Source organism: Macrosteles quadrilineatus, unplaced genomic scaffold (assembly GCF_028750875.1).
Source record: "Macrosteles quadrilineatus isolate MER2022 unplaced genomic scaffold, UCM_ALF_1.0 Scaffold_1__1_contigs__length_201487025, whole genome shotgun sequence".
In the NCBI taxonomy this organism is placed as follows: Eukaryota; Metazoa; Arthropoda; class Insecta; order Hemiptera; family Cicadellidae; genus Macrosteles; species Macrosteles quadrilineatus.
Genome location: NW_026542594.1, coordinates 109,754,234 through 109,778,648, shown reverse-complemented (window position 1 = coordinate 109,778,648; position 24,415 = coordinate 109,754,234). Strand labels below are relative to the sequence as shown.

The 24,415-nt window shown below is 35.5% G+C and overlaps 1 protein-coding gene across 1 annotated transcript in view; it reads right to left on the bottom strand.

Annotated features, from left to right (window-relative positions):
* The window catches only part of LOC128999772 (ribosome biogenesis protein NOP53-like), a 97,088-nt gene extending 88,351 nt beyond the window's left edge, over positions 1 to 8,737 (bottom strand). The window contains exons 1-2 of the mRNA XM_054426447.1: positions 8,721 to 8,737; positions 7,181 to 7,348 (exon numbers count right to left, since the gene is read on the bottom strand). Of these exons, the coding sequence (XP_054282422.1) occupies positions 7,181 to 7,348; positions 8,721 to 8,737 (185 nt within the window). The remainder of the gene's footprint in view (positions 1 to 7,180; positions 7,349 to 8,720) is intronic.
* Between the last annotated feature and the right edge of the window lie 15,678 nt (positions 8,738 to 24,415).

Here is a 24,415-nt window from a genome sequence, read left to right as displayed (position 1 = left end):
TTGGCCGAGACAAAGACTTATTGACAATATCGGTCAATGGTAAACAGAGCTCGTCTTCACAAAACATCAACATCCCGGATCAAATATCGTCCACTCCAGTTAATGAGGTTGGCCTTAGAGTTCTCATTACGTTTTGAATCTCACCATTAGTTGCTGGATTAAACAAGACCAGTGGCGGATCCAGGATAAGCCAAAGGGGTGGGGTGGCTATGTGTTGGGAGGGGGGGGGTGAAAGAGCACCAGGGGGTACGGGGGTTCTCCTTCAGAAAATTTTCAAAATTCAAGTGTAAAATGACACATTTTTAGGCTGTTTTTAACTCTTAATTATCCAGAGTTTAGAGGCAAAAACTATGGTTTGACTCAAGAATATTGACTATAAAAAAGAATTTTGAAGTCATTATACCTAATGGTTTTGCATTAACATATCATATCTGACCCTCTGACCATAAGAATTTGAACGTTGAAAGCTATTACCTTTTTATTTCAAGTACGGAATTACTTTTAGTACTGATATTACTATTTTTCAAATGATTCAGTTTTTAAAATAAAACTGCATGTAGGCTACATTTTTAGTTATTCTATCTTATAATAGGTTTCAATAATGCATTAATGCATTACTTATTATAAAAGGTCTAAAGAAGAAGTATTTTATAAGTTTTAGCTGGTTTACTCTTATCCTTAATTCAAAAGATAACAGTTCAAAACAAAGAAATAAGTTCAAGGGACAGTGTTTGGTAATAATGTAAAAAACGTATTCAAAAGAAACTTGAATGTTACAACTTTTTTTAGTAGTACGATGCTATGAATAAGTTATTTGATGGTGCAATTTGACAAACACATTTGTCTTGGTTTTGACAGACCAAAATGTTTTTTTTTTTTGTCCCAGGACGCTAGACACGAGCCGGAGATTGTTTTTAACATCACTTCAGGCTAGACCTAGGGGTTGCGGCATTATCACTTAGGTAAAATCTATTGGTGATTTGGTGGGATTTGAACCCGGGACCTCAGGAACCGAAGTCCCACGCTCTAACCACTACACCAGCTCACTCCCCAACTAAAATTATGTAAGACTTTATCTACATCAATTTCCCTTTCCTTATGAATACCAATAATCCTTTACTTATGGATAGCCAGTGCAATCCAGTGAATGGCCTTCGCCTCTCATGTTCGGCAAATAGAACAAAACAAATTACCTATTTTATCTAGTGTAAATTTGATACCCAAGGGGGGGGGGGGGCAATAGCCCCTCTCTGGACCCGCCACTGAAAAAGACCAACCCAAGATCAAATCAAATTAATCTTTATTCATTTTTATATACAATATGTATACATAAATGGTGTCAATATAAAACTATTACTAAACTTAATGACTAACATGGTGTTGCTTAGCTTTTATATGGAATTCATTAAAACTATCAAATGCACCTTCAATTAGAAAATATTTTAAAACATTTTTAAAATTGCCAGAGGTTATTCGATTTTTAATTGAAATTGGTAGGCTGTTTCATTTTTTAAAACTCTTTGTTATGTTTTTAATTTGAAAATCGTTTTTATGGTTTCTATATATATATGTAGAATTCTTCTTTAATGAATAATTTGCCTTTGTTTGGTTCAAATTCAATTACTGGTAAATTATTTTCTATATTTTTGATATTTATGATTAGTTTTTAGTAAGTGTTCTGCGTAGTTTGATTTCATACTTGTGGAATTTTTAGATTTAAATGTCTGTATATGTTCTTGGAATCTACATTTGAAGTTTCTTCTGGTTTGGCCAATATAATACTTGTTACATTCTGTACAGGAAATTTTGTAAATGCTGCTTTTGTTAAATTTTGATGATTCTTCAGTTATTTGTTGATGTTTGGAAACTTTTGAATTTATAATCTTAAAGACGTTGTTTTTGTTCTATATGTTGCTTTGTAATTAATTGAAATGTTTTAATATACCAATTTTCACAATAATTTAAAAAATAAAATATTGAAGAAAGGTAGGTCTGCGGGTGAGGAACCAATGATGCTGGCGACATTTCCTTTTTGTATGGCCATGGCAATTCGTTGAACTAGGTAGCTCCTCGCTTTATAGTCCCCTGTTTTTTTCAATTAGCTTGGGACCTATTTCATTTACCCAGTTCTTGCCTTCCTTGCACCATGGCCCAGCTGTTTCCACACCCAGGACGATTAACTGGTATCCTTTTGACGTAATATTTGAGTATTTCGTATGTTTTCTCTGGGTGGCCATTTCAACTGCTGCTCCGGTTTGCATCTGGCCGCTTCCCATCGTTTCGGTCAAGACCTTAGGGTTCCAGTTGGGCTGGGATGTCGGCACACACCAAAGCTTTTTTTATCAGATTGTTAACCTCAGCGTGTCGGAAAAATCTTCCAGAACTTTTGATACAGAATAACGTAAACCTCTCTTGTCTACGATTTCACCACAGACACACTGAAATTCTCGGCAGAAATTACAATACTAATTTGGAAGCTTTTGTTATCCATAAACATACCATGTTTTTTTATGGAAAGGCATGTAACCATGCTCCAGACTCTTTTTCTTTGATGGCATTCATTCTTGCTAAATCTTGAACGGTTTCGAATTTTAAATTTTCTTCTTTCTTCTTCATTACTATGTTGTCCCATTTATGCTGTAAGATTGGGCTTGAAGGCAGTTCATTGTAATTTTTTTTTAACTCTTCGATTCCATTACTACAGAAAGATAACGCCAATTTGTCAACTGGTATATCAAGTATGTTGGAGACGAGTGGTGTTACTCCTGCACATGATGAAAGAAAAGTGGGCAAACTCAAATCAATGAGACTTCGTATACCAATGCCACCACGGCTTATGGGGAGACTTGCTTGTTCCATTTGCTTGGGTGTAATATTTAGGTTTAAAATATCCTTCAGGGATGAAATGAACTCGCGTGAAGCTGGCCCCACCATAATGAGCACAAATTATAAAAACATATCCATAATTTAGTGCCTAATTTGTGCTGCTCAAAGGTGTATATATAAAAATTTGTGCTCAACAATAACACAAAAAAAATAAAAAAAACCTGTTGGTGGGGCTAACTTCACGTTCAGCCCGCCACTAAAGGATATAACTATGTATTGTATATAGAAATTTAGTGCTCATTTTGTGCTACAACAATATATTACATTTATAATTTGTGCTCTAAAAACACCCGAGTAAATGAGGAAAAACTGCCGCCGTTGATGACGTCATCCGCCCCACCACATTGAGCAAACCTGTTGAAAATGGTGTCACGATTTAGTGCTCATTTTGTGCCACAACAATATACAATTTGTATAATTTGTGCTCTAAAACACCTGAGTAAATGGCGAAAAACTGCCGCCGGTGATGACGTCATCCGCCCCACCACATTGAGCAAACCATTGAATATGGTGTCACAATTTAGTGCTCATTTTGTGCTACAACAATATATAGTTATTAAAATTTGTGCCCTAAAACCAACTGAGTAAATGTGGTAAAACTGCCGCCAGTCATGACGTCATCCGCCCCACCACATTGAGCAAACCGGTTGAAAATGGTGTCACTATTTAGTGCCCATTTTGTGCTACAATCATTTCTAGTTTTTTCCAATTCTGAAGGGGGGGGGGTTGAATTTAGTATACCTTTCGTAGGCTTTCCTTGAACTTGACTATAACAGAAGACTAATAACTGTTAAAGATTTCAAGTATTCACAACGATGAAAGACAGTGGCTCAAAAACTTTTGGGTGGTCCAATTATTAGTTGAGTGGGGGCTACATATTTTAAAATGCCTCTAATATATGGGGGTTTAGTTCTTCAGTCTAGCCATCCTATCAGATGCCAAGTATCTAGCACGCCTATGAATGAGTGACAGTTAGTGCTGTCGTTTTGTCATTCATGATCGGGATATGATTCATGTTCTCAAACCTAGTAAAAAACGTATCTAGTTTGGAGTTGTTCATTATGAACAAATCATGATCGAAATGAGATTACTTGTACTCATCGTAGTCTTTTGAGTTTTTCTAAAAAATACGCCAGTCCCAGTGTCTAAGTCATCCAGTACCTATAGGCCTCGATCTTGTGGTGTACATAGTTTTTTTGTGTGATCTGCAACGTGACTGGCAATGAAGTTGCATGATGTCATTTACTCATTTACATCATTTACTCAGGTGTTTTTAGAGCACAAATTATACAAATTGTATATTGTTGTGGCACAAAATGAGCACTAAATCGTGAAACCATTTTCAACCGGTTTGCTCAATGTGGTGGGGCGGATGACGTCATGACTGGCGGCAGTTAAAACCACATTTACTCAGGTGGTTTTAGGGCACAAATTTTAAAAACTATTTATTAATGTAGCACAAAATGAGCACTCAATCATGACACCATTTTCAACAGGTTTGCTCAATGTGGTGGGGCGGATGATGTCATCAACGGCGGCAGTTTTCCGCATTTATTCTCAGGTGGATTTATAGCACAAATTTTAAAAACTACATATTGTCGTGGCACAAAATCGTGACACCATTTTCAACTGATTTGCTCAATGTGGCGGGGCGGATGACGTCATCACCGGCGGCAGTTTTTCCTCATTTACTCGGGTGTTTTTAGATCACAATATAAATCTAATATATTGTTGTAGCACAAAATGAGGACTAAATTTCTATGTACAATACATGGTTATATCCTTTAGTGGCGGGCTGAAGGTGAAGTTAGCCCCACCAACAGTTTTTTTTTTTTATTTTGTGTGTTATTGTTGAGCATAAATTTTTTTATATACACCTTTGAGCAGCACAAATTAGGCACTAAATTATGGATATGTTTTTATAATTTGTGCTCAGTATGGTGGGGCCAGCTTCACGCGAGTATGAAATGATCGTATTGTCCAGAGTACTTAAAGCTTGTTGAAATAGAAACGTTGGTACACTTCTAAGTGTGTAAAGCATATTAGGTATATACCAAGACAATTAAAAAAAAAAAAATAGGCAATGTGTTTTGGTAGTGATTTAAGCCTTTCGACCATGATCTTTAAAGATTCTAAATGTTTGTTCAATGGATTTTGAAATCCTTCAAAACACAAAGGAGAACCTAAAAGATATAATTCTGAGGAATTTACTGTTTGAATGTCTGGAAGAACAGTTCTGAAATGTGTTTCTATGTTAGGGACAATGATGTTTGATGTGAAAAATAACTCACACTTTTTAGGATTAATTGTTAACCCTATTTTTCTTGATTCACTTATCAGTATGTTGATGTCCTTCCATACAGTTTCCGGATCACCAGCCAATGTACCATCGTCTAAATAAAACAATTTTAGTTTCGATTTGAGTTTGAGCAAAATTGGATGAATGGCTAGACTATAGGTGAGTGAGCTTGTTGGATCGCCTTGTTGACAACCAACACGTGATTCAATAATTTTGTTTCAAAAAAATAATGTAGATGATGAACTGCAACATTGCCAAAAAAATGGGTATAGTTCGGCAACATTTTCTTTAATCTCTTTTAGTAAAATGTCTCTTTCAACAGAATTGAACGCGTTTTTATAGTCAATTTTAACCAAAACCTTGTTGGACTCTTTTTCATACTCAAGAAATGTTTGTGTTGCATGAATAATGGTCTCACAACCTTGCTTAGTTGCAAAACTTTATTGATAAGGTTGAAAATAGTTTTTACACTTTTCTTGAACAGCTTGACAACATATTTTAGCTATAAGTCTTCTAAATACACATCCAACAGCAATTGGTCTTAATCCACCATCTTTCTTATTCAACGCACAAAGATTAGCACCATAAATATATTTTAAAATTAATTAAATTAATTATATATAATTAGATCTGTAATTTGTTTTAGATAAGGTTTATCTTGTTGCTTTTAGAGTTTTGAGGGAGTCATGTATTCTTTTTTCAATTTTTCTTCTTTTTTCTTTTGTTTCTTAATTTTGTTCTTTATCATATTTATCCATTTTTGGCTGCAATATTTTTTATTATCTTCGTTTCTTTTTTCAAAATTTGTTTTGTTTAGTGGCAATGTAATTAGTCTGTAAATCATAGAATGAAATGCTGCTATTTTTTGTTGCCAAGGGTGGTAAGATGATTTTGGTACTACAAATTTAGTAGTAGTTGTTTTTCTAAATAATCAAATAGTGTTTTTTGTCAATTTTTGAGATTGTTAGTCCAGATAATTGATTTTTCTTGTTGGGCATCTTTGGTAAACTTTATATTTTTAGATATAGAATTTATGTATGTTAGAAGTGTGTCACTCTCAGTTTCGGATACTTCAAATAAGCAAATAACATCATCAACGTACCTGTGCCAATATATGATCTTATTTTTCACGGGGTTTGAATTGTTTTAATTTGGTTTGTTTCTAAATAATTCATAAATAAATCTGCTAATAAACATAAAATAAAGGGGGATACCCTTAGCAAGACCATCATTTTGTTTGTAATATTTGTTATTGTATTCTAAATCATTTTGTTCCAGAGCAATATTTGTGAGATTGATGATGTCTTTTATTTCATTTTGTTTAAGAGATTTGTTTCTTAGTAACTCTTCTTTTATGATATTAATTGTTTCTTAGATTGGGATATTTGAATACATGTTTACAATATCAAAGGAAATAAATATTGAATTTTGTGAAATTTGTATGTTTTTTATCTTGTTTACCAATTCGTGTGAGGTTTTGATTCCATAGTTGTGTTTTAAATTTATGTTATTTTTTATAATAACTTTTTTTATTTTTTTATAATTACCGATCAAGAACGGCCGCACTCAACGTGTTAAAAAGGATGGAGGCCTCTAATATTAATAAGTGGGCCTACATTTTAAGTGAGTAGTTAAGTATTAAATTTAACTCAGTGTTAAAACAGTAACAATCTATAAAGAGTTGCAGTCCAGAGTGAGGCAGAACCAGGGGTGAACCAGTCAATAGTCCAACCAACTAATAGTCTTATCCCTTGAGTCCATTGTGCGTGCTTGGAGCTGCTAGGGCCAGTCAGTCATACTTCTAACTCCACTATATCTGAGAAATATTTTTTTATTGAAGAAAATATACAAATCTGATGGTTTGAATGGGTGTATTTTAATTTACTGATCATTTTGATACCAACCACATAATGGCTAGCTCAATTAATTGATTTGAATTTTTGATGGTGGTTCCGATTATACAGGATGTAGAGGTTTTAACGTATTATCACCTACCTTTTCTTGATTGGGTCGGGTACTTGAGTCCAAGGTTGAAGGATATCCAAACATCGAGGTGGAAGTGCAGCCTTAGCTTTCTTGCTTATTGGATGCTTAGTTAGTTCCGAATCAGCACTCTTGTCAACAGTAAAAATGACACTATCATCTCTTTCATTGAACGAGCCTCTGTGACAAATAGTTGCATTAAACAAATAGAAATTCTTATTTCTTAGAGTTACGGTACTCAAAGCAGTGGTACAGTAGGCTCTAAGTCTATCCTAATTTTTTAAATGCTCTCTAATAGTGATGGTCGGATCCGGATATCGGACAACCGGATCCGCCGGATCCCAGCTAAAACCAGCACGGGATCGGATCCAAAAAATTCCGGATCTTGGGTTGGATCAGGTTTTGATGGATCCCATTTTTTCCCGATTTTTAGCTAACATAAAGCTGTCTGTATCCATGTACAAGACCAGTTTTTCCCCGATTTTTTACTAACACAAAGCTGTCTGTATCCATGTACGCTTGAGATGTTCCAAAATTATCCTCATTGTTTACTTTTGAATTTGTATATTCCTAGGCCTACTATTAGCTAAATTCATACCTCTAAATTATCACATGTGTTTATATTCAGTAAAAGGGCAAAAGGTTCCACCTATTGTAAATTTCCATATTTCACATTCTCATCAAACACTGTCATTTATTTAATAAGCTAAATTTATAATCACTGGAAGTTATTTATACAGTTTGAATTATTTTACAAAATTATTCTTCTCTTTCACTTTCAAAAATGTAATTAAAATACTCTTCATATAATACCAACCAATCATAAAAGTAACAGTGAATAGTGACATCAAGAAACCAGTGAACTAATTGTTGAAACAGATGTATGAAATTGAACATCAGGAATCAAGATTAATTCAGTTGAGAATAAGTAATGAAGAAGCAAGACAGGAAGATTATTTAAAACTTGTAATTGGTGATTTAACTTTACAGTATTTAAAATATCAAGATTTTTCTCATCATTTTACCTCAAGAAATATATTTGTGGAGAAGACTACCATAAACTTTTGGGTGAGATCAAACTGAACTTGTACTTTGCTAAATAGTCACATTCCAAAATTTCTATTGGCTTTTGCCGTTTTGAACTTTTACCTAAATTATAATTTTACTAAATTCAAAATTTGAACTTTCTTCTATTCAAAAGTGTAAATTGAACTGTACATAACTTGTGATGAACATTAGGCTTATGCCTATCCAACATCACATAAGCCTACTTTAAGCCGGCACATTCCTAGAACCCTGAGATTAAGAGTTTCATCTAAATTTATAACCCTACTTATTTGTACCATTTGACTAATAAAAGGTTTATATGTATTCATCACCTTGGACATTTATTTACCAAATAAAGGTTAAAGAACTTTACATTGGCGCCTGCAACGTGTGGCAAAAAAGTAGCTTATGTGATATTATCCAATACAAAATAACTTCCAAACCTATCTCGATGTAATAGGCCTAAGTTATGACAACCTAAATTCTAAGCATAAGAATAACTAACCTTGTGTGCACATCCATAACCAGATATCATTCACAACACCTCATCCATATATTGAACTATTATTATTGATCACTATTATATGATATTATGGAAGATAAAGCATATAATTTAAGAAATAGGTCTACTACAACCAACAATGATACTAGCAACCAAGATGCCGTAAGCAACACCGTACATTCTAGTCAAGCAACTCTAACCAACGAAACACATTCAAATACACTACTAACTATAGACACTACAAATAATGTTGAAACAAGTAACAATTATCATCATATTTTATTAGGAGGAATCCCAGAATCAATTATTTTTCATGGTCTGGAAAGCGATAGAAATCCATTAGAAACAGACGTTATTGAGGTTAACGACAGTGTAGGTTCTACTTCTAATCCTAAGATCAAGATGGCGGATCTGGATCGTCAGACAGAAAAAGGCAGTATGACGTCACGTGACAAAATGTGTACTACTCCAAGCGACCAGAACGACGAAACAGCTGATCTGCAGTTGAATGAACCAAACAAAACTGGCTCACTGACCAATGCAATGAATGAGTCACACCAGCCGATCGGCAAGACTAATGATTCCAACATCCTAACACAAATTACATATTTGTTTCGTGAACTGAAACAAGATATAAATCTAGTAAACCAAAATATGAACACAATCAAACAAGACAGTGATATACGCTTAAATGATCTCAAAAATGAACTCAACCAAAATATTAGTTTGATGCGAGATGACCTTCAAAAGGATATTAAATCCATAGAAAATAACGTAAATGCTATTTCTCACGAAATAACTAATCTCAAATCAGATGTTCAAACCGTAAAGTCTGAAATTGAAGCTATCCACAATACCTTATCTGAACACTCACTCAAAATAAATACTATTGAAATGAATGTTGACAAAAAGATCGAAATTAAATCTCAAGAAATCCGTAATGAATTAAATACAAAAATTGAGACTAATCAGATCACTATTGATCAAAATATTGCTACTTTGAGCAATAACCTAACCCGAAATTTTGATTCTAAATTGCAACAACAGATAAATATATGCCAAAGTAACCTAAAACAACAAAATGACGATTTAGTTACTAAAATCGAAGGACAGAACGAGAACTTGGTCAAACTAAATTCAATAACAGACAACCATAGTTATCGAATTAATAACATGGAACAACAGATTTCCAAATCAACTAGTACAATAACGCCTCTTTATGTTACTTGTCCGGGAACTAACAGAAATTATCTAGACATTAACCCACCTAAATTTCACGGAAAGACACAAAATCCAAAAGAATTTTTGAGTAAACTTAAACGTTTTTACGAACGGAATGTTGACAATCAGAAATCAAACGATGAGTCTGAACATTTATTGGATGTCATTGAACAATGTCTTGACCACCACGCATCTAAATGGTTTGAGTTGGTCAAATATCAAATAAAAAATTGGACCGATTTCGAGGCAATGTTTTTGAACAAATTTTGGAGTCACGAGGTTCAACGTGGTATCAAGCAAAGAATCGATGTTGAAAAGTATCGACAGGATGGCAGACTATCAAGAGCCGAATATTTTATAGAAAAGGTCTTGACACTAAGATCGATAACACCTCCTTTGACCGATGAAGAAATCGTTGTAATCCTGTCCGACCATTTTTCGGAATTAGTACAAGATGCCAGACGAGTCCAGAATGTCACCACGGTACACGAGTTTGAGCTGCTATTACAACGAGAGGACCTCAAAGACGCTCACCAACGGACCATGACTTCAAAGTCCAACCGCTATGAACCATCACACCCACGTACTCACAATTACAGTAACCAACAGGGTAATCGTAACCACTACCAGCCAAACAGACAGCCAAACAGTCCACCTCGCCCGAACCAGCAGTACAACCATGGCTCTTACAACCAGTCTTCGAGGGGATACAGTCAACCACAGAACTACAGCAGTGGACAACAGAACATCTACAGGAAAGATTATAATTCCAGAGGAAGAGGAAACTACAACTCCCAGAGACCCAACACCAACCCACCACACCGTGAAGAACGTCAGTACCCGTCTCAAGAACAGTCCCAAGTATGTTCTGCAATTATAGACAAAAGCAACCCTACCGGAACTACCAATTATATAAATCCAAATCATCAGGCTTTAAACTAGGAAGCACTGATGAACCAAAGGCCCAGAATCAACTTTCCTCATTGTTTACACCTCTTTCACCATCAAACGATTCTTCAGTGCTTATTCAAAAAATCGGAATTTTACGGCCTAAACCTGTATATAACTTTGAGAACAAATTTGAAAATTTAACCAACATTAGCAATATTATGTGTGATCGGAATTTCTTACTCCAAGATGACTTAAAGGACACAAATAATTTTCTTGAAAATTCTAATAATACTTACAAATGTCCTGAAATTAGTCTATTTGTAAATAATGTACCAACCACAGCTCTTTTAGATACAGGAGCAAATATAACTTGTATATCTGAACAATGGATATTAGAAAATAAAACGAAACTAGGACAATTTGAAGAGTTACCCCTGACAGGTGTTCATATAAAGACCGCAGTTGGCGAAAAATCTAAACGAGTTTCGAAAATACTACTTATGAATGTCAGTATTAATGGTGTAAAAAGTACTTTACAATTAATCATGGTACCTAACTTAGTACACAATCTTATATTAGGAATGGATACGATTAAATTATGGAAAATGGCAATAAACTTTAATGACAATATAATAAGCTTGAATATAAATAACAATGACATGTTATTGAAGTTTGACGGGAATTATTATGAAGGAATTTTGTGCTACTTAATGAACAACAACGATGATGATTATGATGATATATATGATTATGATGAAAATTCACATGAAAATCATATACTAAATAAATATGATAATTATGGTACATTACACCACTCCAATACACCAAAACTCACAATTGATTCTGACACTATAGCTGATACTATTGAACAAAACCAACTACTAGACACCGAACAGAACAGTCAACTTGTCAATTTACTCCTCAAATATCAAGATACATTTTCGGACGCTCCAGGATTATGTAACAAATACCAGCATCATCTTGAAGTAAAGCAACCAACTACATTCAAATGTCAATCTTATCCTGTGCCACTCGCACATCAAGACGCTGTCATGCAGGAAATAAACCGTATGGAAACTTTAGGAATAATTGAAAGAAGCAACAGTACATACATAAATCCTATAATCCCAATCATAAAGAAATCCGGAGAAATACGTTTATGTCTGGATGCTCGTAAAATAAATCAAATCCTAGTGCCTGATTATGAATGTAATAGAAGCGTGAATGAACTTCTAGCAAAAGCCTGTAATGCTAAATGGTTAACTAGTATCGACTTAACCGCTTCTTACTGGCAGATACCTTTAGATATTGAATCTCGACCTTATACCGGATTTCAATTCCGCGGTAACACTTATCACTATAAAGTAGTCCCCTTTTGGTGTATCAACTTCACAAGCCGCTCTTGTACATGCATTATACAGAGTTTTTGCTAATGAAATCGAAGACTTTACTCTTATTTATGTGGATGATATCTGCATCATCAGTTCTGACTTTTCCGATCATTTAATTCATATTGAAACTATTCTCAAGAAATTAACCGAGGCTAATATGACAGTGAAATTCTCCAAGTCTACTTTCTGTCAAAGTTCCATACCTTTCCTAGGCTACACTCTAACCGAATCTGGCCTACAAATGGATCAAAGCAAAGTCCAACCGATACTTGATTTTCCTACTCCAACTAGTCAAAAACAGCTAAAATCATTTTTAGGTTGTATCAACTATTATAATAAATTTATTGATCACTACTCTGAAACTATTAAACCATTATTTCGGCTTACTTCAAAGAAAAATAAATTTATTTGGACTCCTGAAGATGATACCACTTTTAACAAAATTAAATCGCTTTTCCTTCAAACTAACATACTTCATCACCCTGATATCACTAAAACTTTCATCCTACAAACCGATGCGAGTGACTACGCAATCGGAGGCCATCTCTATCAATTAAAGGATGATGGAAGTAAAGCAGCTATTGTATTTTTATCACGTGTATTACAACCAGCTGAACAGCGCTTTACTACCACGGAGAAAGAACTTTTAGCAATTGTTTACTGCCTACAAAAAACCCGCTATTTAATATTAGGCTCCAAATTGAAGATCTTAACTGATAATCATGCCCTCACATTCTTGAAAACCTGCAGACTGTTAAATAACCGACTCACCAGATGGATTTTGGCTATTCAAGAATACAACTTCGAGATCGAACACTGCAAAGGAACGGACAACCAGACAGCTGACACCTTGAGCCGGATAATCCATCCATCAACCTCCGATTCTCAACCTCATTCCTCACCTGAGCTCATCGTCTCTTACATTAAGAGAATCATCAACCCTCAGCTGCGTAATGACTTTTTGAATTTGCCCAGACTTCAAGCAGAAGATCCCATCCTCAGGATACCATATGCTACTCTTAGACTTGGACCTGATTCACCCTTGTATGAACAGATATCACGGACCTATAAATTGGACCAAGAAGTACTTTACCGGAAGCATCGAGACAACTGGCTGATAGCTACACCAGAGAACATCATCAACAAACTCATTTGGGAATGTCATCACCACTACCTTCATTGCGGGGCGAAAAGGTGTCTTACCATCCTGCAAGAGTGCTTTATATTCAAAAATATGGGGAGACGAATCAGAACCACATTAGCGACCTGCGACTCATGCCAACGTTGCAAAGTAAACCCACATCCACACCATGGATTAGCCAAAGGAATTCACTGCACTGCAAAAAATTATCATCTTGCCATAGACTTAATTGGACCGCTACCCACTAGTGTAGGCAACACTAAATTCATCCTTATAACAATTGATATATTCACTAAATTTATAAAACTTTATCCAATCAGAAGCGCTAACACCAAGACCATCATAAATAAACTCTTCGGTATACATTTCATACAATTCGGAAAACCCAAAAAGATACAAAGCGATAACGGCTCTCAATTCAAAAGCCGAGCTTGGATGAGAAAACTTGAGGAGAATAACATCATTCCTATCTTTAGCCCTGTATATCACCCTTGTTACAATATGGCTGAACGACCTATTAAAGAGGTTAAAAGATGCTTAAGAACCTATTGCTCCCATCAACATAGAAATTGGGCACGCTTTATTCCTGACATTAACAAGTTTTTAAATGAAGTACACCATGAGACGACCGGATTCACTCCGAACGAGCTACACTTAGGCCGAAGAGATCCACGCTTCTGGGAGAGGTACATCACTAACCCTTTCATTACAGATATACCAATGGAAAGAAAAGTCTTTCTAGCTTCTCAACGAATTAGAGAAAAGAGAAGGAAGAGAGCAGCAAAATTCAATAGACAACATAAAGCCACCACCTTTCAACTGAACGACTTAGTTTTGATAAAAGCACATCCTCTATCACATGCTATATTAGGAGAGACTGCAAAATTATTCAATGTTTATGAAGGACCGTTCAGGATTCACCGAGCACTAGGAGATTCAACATACATAGTTTGTCTTCCAAATGAAGAACAAGAACTTGGACCATACCATGTTTCTGCACTCAAGCATTACCTACCTCCGATCAATGAAGAGATCTAATCACCACAAACCTGTCAAGTTTACTCATGACCTAATTGTAAATATTGTATATAATATCATTCTTTTCACATTGATCTATTCAAGTGAATTTTTATATCTCATTAATCTCCCAATGACTTATCAACTTTTCTTTGTTTCACCTTGTTCATTACTATGTTTTCTCTTATTCAGAAGATACAACTTGTTAATTTTAAGTATTCTCCTGTTCAAATATTAATGTTTTCTATGATAATTTTGTTCACATTGTTCGAAATCTAGTATTGGATACTCAAATACCAGATTTCTGAGGGGATATTTGAGATGTTCCAAAATTATCCTCATTGTTTACTTTTGAATTTGTATATTCCTAGGCCTACTATTAGCTAAATTCATACCTCTAAATTATCACATGTGTTTATATGCAGTAAAAGGGCAAAAGGTTCCACCTATTGTAAATTTCCATATTTCACATTCTCATCAAACACTGTCATTTATTTAATAAGCTAAATTTATAATCACTGGAAGTTATTTATACAGTTTGAATTATTTTACAAAATTATTCTTCTCTTTCACTTTCAAAAATGTAATTAAAATACTCTTCATATAATACCAACCAATCATAAAAGTAACAGTGAATAGTGACATCAAGAAACCAGTGAACTAATTGTTGAAACAGATGTATGAAATTGAACATCAGGAATCAAGATTAATTCAATTGAGAATAAGTAATGAAGAAGCAAGACAGGAAGATTATTTAAAACTTTTAATTGGTGATTTAACTTTACAGTATTTAAAATATCAAGATTTTTCTCAATTATTTAATACATATCATTTTACCTCAAGAAATATATTTGTGGAGAAGACTACCTTAAACTTTTGGGTGAGATCAAACTGAACTTGTACTTTGCTAAATAGTCACATTCCAAAATTTCTATTGGCTTTTGCCGTTTTGAACTTTTACCTAAATTATAATTTTACTAAATTCAAAATTTGAACTTTCTTCTATTCAAAAGTGTAAATTGAACTGTACATAACTTGTGATGAACATTAGGCTTATGCCTATCCAACATCACATAAGCCTACTTTAAGCCGGCACATTCCTAGAACCCTGAGATTAAGAGTTTCATCTAAATTTATAACCCTACTTATTTGTACCATTTGACTAATAAAAGGTTTATATGTATTCATCACCTTGGACATTTATTTACCAAATAAAGGTTAAAGAACTTTACACGCTCATCCGGACTAAAGTGGCGGACGTCCAGTCCGGATTACAAAAAATCTGGACTATCGCGAGTCGAGCAAATACACAGTACTGTATATTGCAGTTTTTTCAATTATGTTCCAGGTTCACAGTAATGGATAGCCGGCATATGCACTTCAACCGGTAATAATTTGTACCGCCGAATTTTGTTCCAGGTCCACAGTAATGGATAGCCGGGCATATGCACTTCAACCGAAATAATTTTTATTGCCGAATTTAGTTCCAGGTCCACAGTAATGATAGCTGGGCAAATGCACTTCCACTGGTAATAATGTTTACTGCCGAATTTAGTTCCAGATCCACAGTAATGATAGCCGGGCATATGCGCTTCAACCGGTAATAATTTTTACCGCCGAATTTTGTTCCAGGTCCACAGTAATGGATAGCCCGGGCATATGCACTTCAACCGGTAATAATTTTTACCGTTGAATCAGGGTGTCTACAAAAGATTTGTCATTAATTTCCATGACTTTCCATGACTATATCCATGACCATTTACCATTGATTTCCATGACTCACAAACTTTACACGCAAATTATAATATAACATAGCCTACACACACAAATAATACTGCCTGGACATGTTATTTTGCAGAAAATACTGAAATATGTAATAACAGATAACAATTGAGTACAATAGGTACAAAAATGAACTAAAACAAACCGAAAACTCATAAAATAATACAACTGTAATAAATTGAATTGTCGAAAATTTGTGAAAAATCCTGAAAAATGCTACAACAGTCCGGGTTACAGCTGACTAGAGCATTGAATGGTCCCCTCAAATCCATCCATAATTGGAAATTTCCATGACTTTCCATGACTTCTTGCCTATTTCCCTGACTTTCAATGACCAAAATTTTTTTCCATGACTATCCCTGACTTTCCAGAATGTGGACACCCTGGTTGAATTTAGTTCTAGGTCCACAGTAATGATAGCTGGGCATATGCACATCCACGGGTAATATTTTGTACCGCCAAATTTAGTTCCAGGTCCACAGTAATGATAGCAGGGCATATGCACTTCAACCGGTAATAATTTTTACCGCCAAATTTTGTTCCAGGTCCACAGTAATGGATAGCCCGGGCATATGCACTTCCACCGGTAATAATGTTTACCGCTGAATTTTGTTCCAGGTCCACAGTAATGATAGCCCGGGCATATGCACTTCAACCGTTGATAAAATTTTTACTGCTGAATTTAGTTCCAGGTCCACAGTAATGATAGCTCGGCATATGCAATTCAACCGGTAATAATGTTTACGGCCGAATTTAGTTCCAAGTCCACAGTAATGATAGCCGGGCATATGCACTTCCACCGGTAATAATTTTTACCGCTGAATGTTGTTTCAGGTCCACAGTAATGATAGGCGGGCATATGCATCTTCCACCAGTAATAATCTTTACCACCGAATTTAGTTCCAGATCCACAGTAATGAAAGCTGAGCAAATGCACTTCCACCGGTAATAATGTTTACCAAACCGGTAATAATAACCGGTAGTAATGTTTACACCGGTAATAATTTTTACCACCGTGTTATCCGGTTAATCGGTCTTGTACATAGATACAGACAGATTTGTGTTGTAATAAAATCGGGAAAACATCGGTCTCGTATGCCTGGATCACCCCTTGCTTGCCTCTCTTTGTTATTCGTTCCAGGTCCACAGTACTGATAGCCGCGTATGTGAAACTCTACAGGTAAAATACCCTGTGTCTGTGTACAAGAAGATTATCTGTGTCCATACAGGGTGAAAAAAAGTCAAGACTCCCCCATCTAATATTTTTGTAAGTTAGAACACAGTACAGTCTTCTTGTACACAGGCACAGGGTATTTTACCTGTAGAACTTCACATACCCGTCTATCAGTACTGTGGACCTGGAACGAATTTAAGGAAGAGATTAACAAGAGGTGATTCAGGCATAAATAAATTGGATGCTGCATGCAAAAACCACGATATAGCATACTCAAGATCGAACTATTGTACAATATACACAGATACCCTTTTGGTGGTCGTGCAAACTTAGGACAAAGTTTCATTTTATGATTTTGAAAAGTTTTAGTGTCCCCAGAAAATGAGGGATTATGGGCTCAATTGGAGATTACTCCATATATAAGATGTATTAATCTTTAAACATTACCAATTTAATTTTAAACAGTATGATTTAAATTGATATTCTGTTAATTACGTTTTTTTTTTAACCCGCCCTTATGACAGTGTGTATGTGGATCTGGAATTTTTCAAGATCCGGAACCAGATCCGGTACCGACATTTTCTTGGATCCGCCCATCACTACTCTCTAAGACTATAAGGAGCATAGCCTACCTGATTAGATGTTACAACAGGAGCACTGCCTAGGTCAAGTTAACAAAACAAATATTTTCATGTATGTCCAATGTAAATCGGCCGACTTAAAGAACTGTAACTTCGTACATTAGATTTATAATTAATAAATGATACGTCTGTATTAATAGTGCATTATTTAACGAATTATAATATGAATGTATTCTGCTGTAAGGCTCCGGCATTATAGTGGACTGCAGTATCAAATTTAATTTATCATTATCTACTTATATTACGTAGCCTACAAAGCATATAATAAATAGTGTCAGCTAATAAATAATATATGTATACAAATACATAACCTAAACAAAAAATTAATAAAATAGAACTAAATCTATAGCTGTATACATTTATAAACAATTCATCTAGGCCTATAGTGTAGATGATGGTCTAAATTGGCTTTTCTACCAAAAATTCTTTGAGTTTTTATCCAAACCATTTTGATTTTATATATAATTAATCTATAATATTAATACGCTACATGAAACTTTGTGAACAATAAAGGCTTTTTTGTTTTAAGATCTAACCCCACATATTATATACCAAAATGTTCGTCTAGGTGTGTAGATTTGCAAACTAACCTTACATTTTTTTTTTAAGTCCCTTGGGCTCTGTCCCAGTGGCTTTTAAAGTTCCCATGTTATCCTTATTAAGAACATATTTGTTCACATTATGATCAGGTGGATAATTTAACCCTAGCAGTGGCCAACGAGCGTAATACGCTCGTTCGCCGTGACGCCCAGAATGGCCACCAGCGTTACACGCTAGTATGGGCCGGATTTTTTTTAACAGCGAAAAAACCGCTTTTAATCAACTCTGATGTGAACAACATGTATACCATTCGAAAGATCACATTCTGAACTTTCATTTTATTATATAAACAAACCCTGTAGCAGGTATATAATGATGTCACGACAATTAGAAATCAAATGAATTTTTGGCGCGCACGACTTTTACAGCTGACACTTGAGAACTGTCAAAACACGACTTGTTTGGCATTACCCTGCTCAATAATTTTCATCTTGGGTTGTTGCAGGAGGTACCACTGGATAGCCATTGATTTTATCTTCATTGTGGTATTGATATTTAGAACGAAATATTGATTGCACAATAGGTACGATTTTATGAAAACAGCTGTTTTCAAAATTTATAACAAATGGCCAACCAGTGTAATACGCTAGTACAGAAAATACGAATTACATACAGTGTGAGGGGTGCACAGAAGGAGCCTCCCCAAAAATGACCATTACACGCTAAGAACGACATCACAATTGGGCGCACCCCGGGCAACGCTGACATCTCAGCGGCAAATCCTTCTACAACCGGAAGACTTCGAAAAATGAATCTGCCTAAACGGTCTTTTTCAAGGCCATTAGTAACAATCTCGATTAATATCGAGGGAATATCGAGAGACAAGGAAATATTACTGTCTGATATGATATGAGGTTGGCAGCACTGAGTGCCTTATGAAGGTTTACCTGTTGGAAGTGCTCTCGGTTTTTAAAGGTTTAATAAGTTTATATGCAATTTCTTAGCCTGAAACGATTTCTAATACGTTTTAGTGTTTCTTACTGAAGAGGAGGATACTTCAAATCCAGCGTATCGGTAATATTTAGTTATCAAGATTGACATTAGCGTTGCTGTTCCACCGTACTTGCCATTATCAATGTTTACCCCAACTAGTGCCGACCAGTTCAGTTTGTGGTCGTGAGCTGTGCGTGACGTGGTTGTGCATATTTGTGCGTCATTGGTGTGTGAAAAGTACTTTATGGCACATAGTATTAAAGAGTATTTTACTCCTAAGGTGCAGAAAAAGCGAGCTCGAGTGTTTTCGCCGGACAGTGTAAAGGACTACGACGACGACAACATGGCGGACAAGGTAGGCGACATGACGTATGCAGATCTAACGCAAGTAATCAGTAATGTTATTGGAGGCTTATTGGACAATAAACTAGCCCCTCTGGCAACAAAAAGTGATATTCTAGGACTTAATGAGGAAATTACTCGGTTGAAAGAGGAGAACGTCAAAATTAATAACGAGTTAATTGCCGTTAGAGCTCGCGAAGCTGACATAATAGATAAGTTGGACGATTTAGAATGTAGATCCCGGCAAAACAATCTAATTTTCAAGGGTCTAAGGTGTAAGCGAGGTGAGGACTGTAAATCGGTTATAAGGAACTTTTGTGTCAACAGACTACAATGTAATGATAACCTGTGGATTAATCGTGCACATCCCCTAGGGGCAACTGGACTACTAATAGCACACTTTCCTGATGATGCGGATGTTAACTGGATTATGAGCAACACTAGAAACCTGGTAGGAACTGGATACTTTGTGAATAGAGACTATAGTAAAGAAGTTAGAACAAAAAGAAGCTACCTGATGGCGGTTAGGAAAGAGTTAGAGACATCTAGGACGTAGATCAATAAAGCTAGTGTTTGATCATTTGGTAATAGCAGATGTTAAATTTACTTGGTCTGGAGGGAAGCTGCGTGCAGGGGGTGAGGACGGTTGTACGAAGGTCAAGGAACTATTGGGTGTGGACATCAGTGCGTTCGTCGACAGATTAATGACCAATGGTGTGAAGAAGGCACAGTCAGACACACCACCTCTACCAAGAGATGCTGGTCCAGGGACAACACCACAGCTACAGGACGTCGGGGGTCCAGGGACAACACCACAGCTACAGGACGTCGGAAACGGGGACCCAGGGACAACTCATCAGGGAACGGCGACCAAGGGGGCCAAGTGAGGAGTCGGCGGCAGCACCAATCAGTGGGTGAATAAAACTCTAAATAGTGGTGAATTTATTAAGATAATAGCGTTTAATGTTAGAGGATTAAAAGAGAAAATATTAGATTTTAAGTTAATTAATTATTTGTCAAAGTTTGATATTGTTTTTCTTTCAGAAACATTTATTGTTGAAACAGATTTTGCATTGGTAAATCAATACTTTTCTAATTTTGAGATACATTTAATAGCAGCAGTAAAGGAAAATAGGTTAGGTAGGCCAAGAGGAGGGACTCTTATAGGTTTTAACTTATGTTCAAAAATAAAGGACTCTTTTATTTTTTCTAATGTAGAACTGCCAATAGTTTTTGTTAAAACAGGGGGTTTAAATGTTGAAATAATTCCAGGTTATCTTAATTTTAGTTATTGGGAGAGAGATTTTAATAAGTTAACAAATTATGTAAATGAGCACAGTGATAAAAAGATCATAGTCATAGGGGAGTAATGCAAGAATATCTGAGGAACAAGTCATTAACTGTAATTTATTGTATGAGAATCTTTCAATTATTAATACTAGATGTTCAAAAGATAAGGTTTTGAATGATAGAGGCAAGAAAGTGCTAGAGTTTTGTGATAATTATAACTTAATTGTTTTAAATGGCCGCACACCCTCTGATGTTAGCGGTGAATTAACATTTATAAACAAAAATGGTTCATCGGTAATAGATTTAGCATTAGCCTCACTGGAGTGTCTTAATGTAGTTAATGACTTTCGTGTATTAGATTTTGTAGGCTCTGACCATTTTCCAATTGAACTAACTCTTTGTTTAAGGCGCAAAAACACTTTAACTAGCACGGTATGTATCCCTTTGTTGCCAAAGATTAGTTGGACAGAGGAAGACGGTAAATTTTACAAACTAAGGGTTGAAAGACACTTAGACACCCTAGGATCAGTAGAAAATGTGGAGCCAAATGTTTTATTAGATAAGATAACAGCGTGTGTGAAGGCCGCGGCATTCCGGGGAAATCAGAGCTTTTCTAGTAACGCGCGATTTAAAAAGAAGAAACCGTGGTTTGACAGGGACTGCAATAAGAGTAGGAACAAGAGTTTAAAACTGCTAAAAATTTACCGTAGGTTAAACACGGAATTTTCAAAAAACGAATACTTGGAATCAAATAAGCAGTACAAAAAGTTGCTGCAAGTAAAACGATTAGACTATGAGAGAAATATGCTGCAAAAAATTAAGATGGCTAGTAATATGAGTGATTTTTGGAAAGCAGTAAAGCATTTAAAAACAAAAAATCATTTTGTGGGAGCAAATATAAGTGTTGAGGATTGGGTCCGGCACTTTAAAATGTTACTTGATCCGCCGATGGAGACTACGACCTTTTTATTTGCCGAACCACTAATAGTTGATCAGTTTCTAGATAAAGACATTAGTTTCTCAGAAGTAAATCGAGCTATCCAGGCATCAAAAGTAAATAAAGCCGCTGGTTTCAACCACACACCGTATGAGTTTTTTAAATTTGGACCAATGAGGCTAACAGATATTTTAGTTCAATTATTTAACAAAATTTTACATACAGGAGAGGTTCCAGAAAGTTTTAAGAAGTCAATTGTCTATCCACTACATAAAAAAGGGGATATTGGAGAGGTGTCTAATTATCAAGGTGTTGTTGGATGCAGTGGCTAAGTTGTTTATGGGTGTAATATTAAACCGGTTAGAATTGTGGGTTACAGATAAAAATATTTTGTGTGAGTACCAAGCAGGTTTTCGTAAAGGCTATTCTACAGTAGATAATGTTTTCTCTCTTTCTAATATGATTAATCTAAGGCTCTCAGTCAAAAAAGGCAAATTATAGCCTACTGTTTTTTTGTAGATTTTTCTGCCGCCTTTGACCGGATTGACAGAAACTCGTTGTTTTATAAACTTTATACAATTGGAATTTCTTCAAAGATAATAAGATTATTAAAAAGTTGCTATAATGGCACGTCAGCAGGTGTATGGTGTAAAGAAGGTGTGTCAGAGTGATTTGAGACAACAAAAGGCCTGAGGCAGGGATGTTTAGGGAGTCCTTTGTTATTCTCATTGTTTTTAAATGACCTACATGATGTTCTAGGGGGTGGGTGCATCTTTGGAAACTTCAAAGTGAAAGTTCTGTTATACGCGGATGATATTGTTTTGGTGTCACCTTCAGCGGCGGGTTTACAATTAATGATAAATGATCTGCAAAAATATTATGAGGATTGGAATTTGGTAGTAAATCTTGACAAATCCAAGGTTATGGTGTTTAGGAATGGTGGCGACTTACGAGCAAACGAGCGGTGGCGTTATAAAGAAAATTTAATAGAGTGTGTAAACATTTACAAGTATCTTGGGGTGGTTTTCTCATCAAAGTTTTCTTTCCAAAAACACTTTGAACAAAAGCTAACGTCCTCAAAAAATGCTGTAAATTTGTTATGGTCAAAGGTTTTTAAAAATAAAGACATTTCAGTATTGTTAAAATTTGAGTGTTTTTACTCCGTAGTAAGATCAATAATGTGTTATGCCGCACAAGTTTGGGGTTTTAATCTGTATAATGAAGTTGAAAAACTTTTACGTTTTTTCGTCAAAAAGGTTTTTTGTTTACCTCAATGCACACCTAATTACATTAACTTATATACTTAGAAACAGACCAAGACCCAATTTTCATTCATACGTTGAAACTTCACTTTGAATATGTTTTGAAAGTATTAAATATGCCCCAATCACGCTTACCAAAATTAATATGAGTTAATTAAAAATATGAGCCAGAACGTTAAGACTGAAGTTAACAAGCTAGATTCCAATCTTAATCACATGATCCACCTCTGAAAGCACTGGGAGTCGTGTGAGGGGACCCTCGTTTAGTCGTTGTGACACAGACCAGACCACCTCGACAGACGTCTCAGTCCTCAACTGTAGCCAGTTCTAAGCGAGCCGCTGCAAGCCCAGCTATGCTTGATAGGCTACTAAAAAGAAGAACAAAATCGACAAAAAACTAGGAGAGTGGGTGACTATGTGAGATGGAAGGGCAGGCAGAAGAACCCTGAATCTGCAATCTGTGGATCGTCCTAGTGATTAGTGAAGAGGCAGCAAAGAAGTCCAAGAATAAGAGAGCCTTTAAGCAACAACCTGATGTTCATCAAGCTGACAAGCGGAAAGACCTAGGTACACTGAATGCCTAGGCCTAGGTTAAAATTAGGCCTATACATATTTTCAATGCGCTATTTCTTTGAAATAAATTAAAACAATCACGGGTAAACACAAGGTCCCTTGCATTATCAATTATAAAACTATCCTTGATATAGCTGGAGGGACAACGAAAAGTGTGAGTAATGAAGGTGAATAATATCTTGGAAGTGTCTAGGTCTGTATTTAGTGGTGATAATTAGAGATGTTTTTATCAAATGACATTAGCAAAATAACAATACTTAATTAACCACTGGAGGATGTAGACATTAGGCCTGACTAACCAATGCGTAAGACTACACATTTTTTAGTAGCCTAAATTCAATTTCAGGAGATACATACCCTAATCGCTCTTCGAGTCTGAAATCCTCAAGAAAATTTTCAACATCATTCACGTCTGAGTGTTTTCTCCAAGATTTCTTTTTACTTTTCGATATACTTTTTCTCTTACCAGATACTTTAACCATATTTAATGTTTGTGATTGTAG